Raw genomic sequence first — 8,921 nt, forward strand, 5'->3', positions numbered from 1 at the left:
GAATTACACTGCTGAAGGGAGCAGCGGGCAGCCAGGAGAGTTCTGCCGCTCCATGTGGGTCACCTCCGGGGTGGGGATCGAACTCATGTGGAAGTGGCTTTAGCTACTTAGTGCTGCACTTTAACCTGCTGCACCACCAGGGAGGGCCCAATGCCAACATTTTTAATGAATAAATATAAATATATAAGCATTATTTTTGTGTTCCAGGAGAAGTCCACTGTAGTCTTATATTAGGAAGAGTTTCAAATATTGTTAAAAGGGACAAAAGATAATATCTTAATGACTTCCGTTACTTGAAAATATGAGATATACCAGTCAGATTTAAAGCATAATTGAACATTGATTCAGGTAAATGTTTTTAATTTGTTTTCAAAGAAATTAAAAAAAAAAAAGGAAAAAGAAATTAACTTGAAGTCCTATCAAAGTTCAATGTTGCTGCTAGATTTATAAAAAGAATATGACAGAACTAGCAACCCAAAAGTGACAGCAAGTAAGGGCCGCAAAGTTTTTCACAATTCATACCTCCGTGATAGCACAGGGGTTAAAATCTTAGTACTATCAAGGTATCCCAGCCACTTGTTAATGAATTCAATCCCCCTCCAGGAGTTAACCACCATGGTGCAGAAGACCTTTCCTGTCTCACCTCACTGCTCCCCTCACAAATGTATTTCAGTGGATCCACCTGTTCTGCTCCCCATTGTCTCTGGTCAGTCCTCTCACTCCACTCCACACTACTCACCTTCACCCCAGTTCTTGTATGCATAAGTAAAAAATAAATAAATAAATCATGATTCAGTTCATAAATTGCTTGCCTTGCAACTATCCGTTTATAAAATCCACACAGATTAAACTTACCATATTCACTATCATAGAATATAATGAATTTCTGCCAGGCATATTCTGTGACCACTCTCAGGATAACTTCATTTAAGTAGACAGGGGGGCGGACGGATAGAGTGTAGTCATCGTTTCTGTTACTCCGGGTGAGTCCGCAGCCACTCCTGGGGGTCCCAGCCGTGGAGCGCTGAATGAAGAGGTGAGGGATGTGCATTGCGTCTGCCAACGACTGGAGGGAGCCTGCCGAGGTGCAGCCAATGGAGCTGACCAGGGCCAAGATGCCTTGATTCATAAGTTCGCAGGCTGCAAGAAAGCACAGTGGTATCCAAATGTCAAACAGGTTCATATAGTTTCTCTTTTTGAAGAGCTGTCATTAAAACTTTTGGAGCTATTACATAACTATGGAAAGTGTTTTTTTAGAAGAGATGTTCTCCATGAGATCTTCATATTACAAAGGTCCGTTGGAATTCAATAAATGATATTCTCCTTATTAAGTACGGTTAACCTTGTGCAAATTACTTAGCTTCTCATAGCCTCTGTTGTATCTTTCATAAAGAAGACAGGATGGTATGAACCTAGCAGAATTTTTGAGAGAACTGGAATGATGCAGTGTCTGTTTTCTACTTCTTTTATGGCAGTCATTCAATTTGTGATAATTATTTCAGTAATGATCAATGTATAATTCAGAGAAAAGATAATACCGTTCTAAATATCTGAAAGAAGTTTTCAAAAGGAGGTGATATATAAACTGGTGAGTGAATGAGAAAGATGAAAGGATTTAAGCAGCACATTTTTGGCAGCTATAAAGAGCCATTCTAGTTGTAAATCATTGATGATGTGTGTCTCTTTTACACTGGAAAAAGGAAAAAAAAATCTTTACATCATAATAAAGCTCATAATCAAATAAAATAGAAAATTTTAGCAACTATCTCTTTCTAGTTTTCAGTCAATTTCTAGTTTCTACTATGTTTATAGTGTTCTGCTTTAATTTCACAGTAACTATTCTTTGCATGAATCTTTACTTACTTCAGAACATATTTAATACTATATCAAATATTGCTATAAATATATAGATATAGCATAGATACAGAAAAAAAGGGTCAGGGAGTTAAATCTCAAAGTGCCAATATCTGAAGGCAGGAGATTAGAAAGGAAATCAACAAATTCTGAATCAAGGCAAAATTAATTTCATTTGATAAATTCAGTTATAATTGGCCAAGTCTTTATTCTATATTTTAAATATCCCAGATATAACATTTTCAATATCACACTTTATTATAGATTGTTTTATATAATCATTTAATAATTGAAAGGAAAGCAGTTGCTGAGCACCTCCAGGTAATTAACTGGTCAGCTAATGAAAGCTGACTTAAATGCAAGTTTAGAGGATTTATACTAATGGCATGCACACAAACATCACATAAATTTATTATGATTAATGTTAAGCCAACAATACTTACAAAATAAATTAATAATTATTGTGACATGATTTTCAAGGATGAGAGAGGCCATATGATTTCAAATAAAAGCTAAAGATAGCATCAGGGGTGATGTTTCTTAGTCCATACTAGATAGAATCTGAAATTTTAGCAAAAATCATGAAAACCTATATGTGGTTTATGAACTCAAAACTTATTGAAAGCCATATGAATTTACATCTAATTTTTTCATAAATTCATGCAAAGTAATGGTAAATATTTATTTCATTAGTGTAGCATGTAAGGACATTTTTAATTCATATAAACAAATGGAATTAAATTTAAAATTTTATTGAAAAGCTAAGCTGATTAAACAATTAAAATTCAAACTTAGAGAAATATCTTAAGCTTTAATTAATACAATTAATTTCAATCTTTACAATAAGTGAATGAAAAATAGTAAGTATAATATTTTTATAGATCTACCACTTAATTTATAAAGTTGTAAATATAGAAGCTTGAGATAAAAATTAATTTCAACATTGTGTTATCTTACATATATAACAATGTATGAAAACTATATTTTAATTTCCATATTGAGAAGAATAAACTCCCCAAAAAGAAAAACTGTATGTTAATCATTACTTAGCTGATGAAATTTGCTTAGTATGCAATTTGTAATTTCTTCCAATCAACCATGTTATTTATTAACCTCTTTTTATAAGTACACAAACTAAAACAAATAATACATTACTAGTATGCAAATGTGTTATTTTGAGATTGTTTGTTATTTTTTATTATCAATCCTGCCACACATATTAGTAAGAATAACTGATATTTCCTATAAATTCAAAATAGGCATCATTAAAAATGGCAACATAAAATCATGTAATATTAGGTCACAAGTATAATTTATATATGATGTGGTCTAAAGATAGAAAATGAGCATTAACTGCAATACAAACCATGTTTGTTTGGTAAATTGGCATCCTGGGACACTATTTTGAGGGACATTTGATACTCAATAACAATTAGTTCCAACATCTTCAACACTAAATGTTCATTTTTTTAATCTGATCTTAGGTTAGCACAACTTCAGACCCCCTAAGCTCATCTACCTTCCTCCATGGTATCAGAGGCTCCACACGCTTGCCCAATCAATGTTTCTATGTTAATTTAACTAGATAAATAGCAACTCAAATTATTGGCTATGTAATTAAAATTATGAAGCTTCATAGAAGTCCTGGGTTAGTGATAGTTGTTACCAGTTTATAATAAATTGACTGATTTTCACAGTAAAAATTTATCAGTGGTGGAAAAAAAAAAAAAACAGTACCAAATCATTATGTTCCACATAAAAGATGACTAAAAAAGGACATGCATTCACATCACAGACATGCATTCCTTTTTTAAACATGTATTTATTTGTGCATACAAATAAAGAGATACAGGCCAGAGTTACAGGGGCGGTGAGAGGATTCACCAGAGACAGAGCGGGAAACAGAACAGGCAGATTGACAAAGTACACTGCTGAGGGGAGCAGCGGGTGGGTCAGGAGAGGTCTGCAGCGCCATGTGGATCACATTTGGGGCAGGCAGGGATCAAACTCATGCAAAAGTGGCTTTAGCTTCTTACTGCTGTGCTTTAACCCACTGGCTACCAGGGAGGGGCAGACATGCATTTTTCTTGGAGTGCCTGACCTCCTATTGTTCACAGTTGTCAATAAAACACAACCTTGTGCCCTTTTTAAAAGGAGGAGGTGGAGAAAGATCAGGAACAGTAAGAGTGGAAGAAGGAAGAGGAAAAAGAAAAGAGGAAAGGGTGAAGGAGGGGAAAAATTCTACTCATGTCACCAAGACCTTGTCCAAGATCCTTATCACTACATCAAGCTAATAATATTCATAGCCTTAAAGTTTTGCATAATCTTAACGGTTTGCATGAAAAAAAAATATACAAAGGAAACCGTATTTCATGGTTGGTAAAAAACAGGTGTTCACACATTAGAAAAGAGTTCATGCCAATAATAGACCTGATTAGTTGATTGAAAACACAACCCCTGATGAGCACATTTAAGAAAAGATCTGCAAAGCAACCTATGAAAATATTAACACACATTCTGATTCATTTTACCAATATATGTCTTGGTTGAAGCAGGTAAGACACCCATAGGGGCCCTATATAAAGGTTAGTGTTTAAAAAAAATACAACTATAATTCATAACAGCAAAATAGGTATTTGGGGGGAAAAAAAGAACACATCAAGGAATACGGTAGATCATAACTAATTTACCTTTTGGAATCCACAAGATTCCATGGATAGCTAGAAGACAGCATAATGTAACTTTAGTTCATGCCATCCATATTTTAATTCAAAACACGTTGTGTATGTTATATGCATATAGAACTTAGAAAATTTGAGTGTGTTTGTATGTGCATCTATTGCTTTTTTTATTGCAGGAATCTAAGCCAAGGACTTCTGAATGTCATATTTCTTACCCACTATTATTCCAAGTCCTATGAAATATCTATATCATATATGCATGTATGCACATACCTCAAAACATATAGTCTGTATTGAACAGCTGGCTTTCTGATTCCAGCTGTTTGAAATTTTAATACCATCAAAGTGCTTGTGATTACTATTGAAAGCACACTTCTTCTTCTTTTTTTTTTTAATAGCAACTGTAGTCAGCAACACTTTTACCCTTTTTGGTCATTCAGCAGTTATGGAAATGAAGATAGCTATGAAATGAAGATAGCTATGTAAATGTATAAACTTAGTTTAAATAATGTTTCTGTATACTATCACCTTAATTTCTGTAATTAATCATTTTCATTTTCTTATTAAGTTAAATGGCATTAAAAATGAAATCTAGATGAGATCTTGAAATTGGTTCCCTACCATTGAATACTCAATAAGAACTCAGCAAAACACATTTGGATGACATCAATGTTCATGAGTATACTTACTCCCTGTGATAATATTTCTGACTTACTTGTTCTAATATAAACTTTCCCAATGATTTTAAGTCACAGAAGGATTTTAGCACATACTAGTCATAAACATCCTTCAACACATATTTATCAGCTTTCAAATATGTGTGAGTAATATCTTTGGAGATGAGCATATGCAGATGGCAGTTCTTATCCTCAAAGGCTCCCAATCTATGTACTCAGTGTTTCTAAATTAATCCCTGTGTCAGAACTCAAAGTTTTAAAAACTACAGATGACTAAGCCACTCCTAGACACTCTTTATTCATTCCAGAATAATAATCACTTATTTGCATTATGCTATATTATCTGAGTAGTTCTGTTGTTTGGTGAATAGACTGGTGGGTTCCCACTGTACTGTGTGTTAATGATGATGATGTTTTCACTGCAGAGGTCCCTCACAGTTGTTGATTTCCTCTTGACATTATTTCACTGAGTCATACTGTCAGCAATATGAGCATAGTTTAGGAGTGGAACTTCCCTATTTTTCATCTTAATGTATTTATTTTCATATCGTTTGTTCATCTTTGCACAATAACCCCCAAGGTATAGTTCCCATAGTTCTAATTCCCTTAGCTTGGAGGGATAAGGTAGAGGTAAGTGATGTAGGAAAAAAAGGATGTCAGTGAGAATCATTGTATATTAAAGGGTGGCCTTACCTTGTTTATTAGTCCCAAAAATAAAATAAGAAAACATTGTGCAGGCCAGAGTTGTGGGAGGGGGGAGGATTCACTAGAGACAGAATGGGGAGCAGAAAAGACAGATCTACGAAGTAAACTGCTGAGGGGTGTGGTGGACGGACAAAAGAGTTCTACCCCACCATGTGGGTCAGCTCCTTGAATGGGGATTGAACTCCTGCTACAGTGGCTGCCAATAGCTCCATAGTGCTGAGACTTACACCCTTGAGCCACCAGGGTGAACCTCATGCCATTAATTACTATCAAAGAGATTCAGACTTGGTATAGACAACTAGTGATTACCTGTTTTTAAATATAAAGGCACATATAAAAATATGTTACTTAATTCTCACTTTCTATAAGATACAGGGAATTTCAGACACCTGAATATTAAAAAGGAAAGGATAACAGTGATTTTGATACTACTCTCTTCTCTTTTTGACTTGGAACTAAGATATTAAATCTTTATGGTCAGGTCCAACCATAAATAATATATGATGAAAATTTCCACAAGGGTGAAAATAGCTACTGAGAAGAATTTTCAAAATATTGAGTATTTTATCAACAATGATATGATTCAAATGGTAAAATTAATGACTAAATATTACTTTACTTTTGTGTAGATATTTTGAATTTGCATAATGTTTTGCAGTAGGATACAATCTGTTGCTTTAGTCAATAAACACTAATTTTTAAACTGCCTAAAATTTACTTGATTAAAATAATATTATATATATACTATAATATATATTTATGGATATTTACAAATGTATACATATATTTAAAATGACCAGAAAAAATCATTTTGGCTAGTAAATAAAATCAAATCCCTTTTTGTATGGATTTATTATAACATCTATCAAACCTCATATGATTTCTAATCTAGTATATTCCAGTTCACTGAGATTCAATCTTTAAACTGAGATTCTTTCTTTATTTGATTATGACTTATAATTGAAAGCAAGATCCAGAACATAGTTATCTACTCATTAATTGATCACCACTACTACAATTTACAGATAATCACATTTCACTTAGCATAAAATGCACTTGAATTTATTCTCTGCCAGAAAGTAATCTTTTGCCATCTGCAGTTTGTTATCATACCCTAATCACACTAATAATGCCTTTCAGTGTAGTATCAGAAGCATTTCTATTTCTGCGGAAATAACTGTCTATGTTCTATTCCGAACTATAGAACAGCGCAGAAGGTCAGAATCACTATTTAATAGTTAGCTTGGGCCACTGTTAGCAACAATTATGAAGTAAAAGAAGCTAATTCCTGAAAAATATGGTATAAAATATGGGGCAAATTTTCAAAAGGCAGTTTTTCATTGTTTTATGAACTTCCTGTCTCTCATTTTTTTTTTTTAATTTGGCTACATCATGTAATGTTTAGAGAAAGGAAAAAAAAAGCTCCTACTTATTAAATATTTGATATGAATATTCTTTGTATGCTATAGTCTTAAATGTAGGAAGACAATGTTTCTCCCAAGGGGAATATAAAATCAAAACATTAAACTGACACAACAAACTTCTTGCTCATTGACACCAGTATAAAAAAAAAAGAGAGAGAAAACACCCTGCCAATTAAGACAACTTTGTATCAGCTATTGAAAAAACACATTTTCAGAGAAAAAAAAAAAAACATAGGGGATTTGTTGATTCTATTGTATATGAGAAATCCTGATATTTAGATCCATTTCAGATGTTAAAATCAGTGTTAGGCCTTGGGCAATATTTATTATTTTCTTTTTGGATTTCAATTTCTTCTTGTATTAAAGATGTTTATTAAACTAGATGGTTTCTCAGGTGACACCAAAGAACATTCTATTTTATTCTTCTCTATTCTTACATTTTTGGGGAAAAAAAAGTTTAAATCACTTTTATTTAAAACTATAAATAGATCAAACAACACTCAAGCCTGAGATAGCTAGGTAGTACTATGGTTGAACAATCTTTCCTCTAATTGGTGTGTTCTTATTTAAGTGATTACAAATAGGCCTACAATTAGCTTTTCAATTTATTTTTGGTGGCTTTATGTACCTCTGTGTTGACTCATTATAAACACATTTTTATTTTCCTGTTTCCATACCAAAGATGGAATTACTATGTACTTGTAAGCTTATAATGAAGAGAAAATAGTGGATTTTATTTATAACACATATGTTTTAATTTTGAAAATTTCCCACTGTGTTTATGATTTTTTAAAGAAAGATTTACCTATTTATAATGAAATAATATTCTTCTGAATATGACAAATACATATATAGTTAATAAATATATAGATAATATAGTTACATAATATATATCACTAAATTTAACATATTTTTGTCCTCCCTTCAAAAAAAGTTTAAAGTGGAAAACCCTAACATAATATTTGATTGCTGAGAATTCCCTTTATTTGAGATAATACAAAGGCATTAAGAGTCATGTGGATATATACAAAGATGCAAACTCTAGAAATAACAAATTTTATGATGACATTCTATTGTATTTGCCTTTCCATAAAACATTGCAATGTTCAACTTCACAAAACCCACATAACACCATGTGGAACTTTTCCCACCAATGATATCCATAGAAATTGTCTTAATGTAGATGTTTTGATTGCAAATAAGTGTTTTATCCACCGTAGTGATAATATAATGATACTTTATAGAACTTTCCAGTTTCATTAAAAAGTCTTTTTTATTGACTTATATCACCACAAATACCTATGAGATAATTAATGATCATTATGCTGTTATTCTCATTTCTTTATTGATAATCACAAATGAAAATAAATACATGGAGGTCATTTTTCAACAGCAAAGTTATACTTTCCTATAAGTTTATTACCATTAATCACATGATTCTACTCTTTCACTTAAAGGATCATAAAAGATGGTTTGGTTTAATCTATTACTACAAAGTATTATTAATTACAGATTGAGGTTCATTTATTCAATCAACTATTGCGGACTTCAACAAAGAAATACAAATATTGTGAAATAAG

The 8,921-nt window shown here is 32.4% G+C and overlaps 1 protein-coding gene across 2 annotated transcripts in view; it reads right to left on the reverse strand.

The window, feature by feature from the left end:
• Positions 1-8,921, reverse strand: part of GRID2 (glutamate receptor, ionotropic, delta 2) — a 1,454,036-nt gene that overhangs the window by 696,083 nt on the left and 749,032 nt on the right. The window contains exon 3 of one of the 2 annotated variants that reach the window (XM_004681118.2): positions 856-1,140. The exons of the other annotated variant lie outside the window; for it this stretch is intronic. Within the exon in view, the coding sequence (XP_004681175.1) occupies positions 856-1,140 (285 nt within the window). The remainder of the gene's footprint in view (positions 1-855; positions 1,141-8,921) is intronic. 2 annotated transcript variants of the gene reach the window in all.

This window comes from Condylura cristata, unplaced genomic scaffold (assembly GCF_000260355.1).
Source record: "Condylura cristata isolate star-nosed mole 26May11 unplaced genomic scaffold, ConCri1.0 scaffold00012, whole genome shotgun sequence".
Classification (NCBI taxonomy): domain Eukaryota; kingdom Metazoa; phylum Chordata; class Mammalia; order Eulipotyphla; family Talpidae; genus Condylura; species Condylura cristata.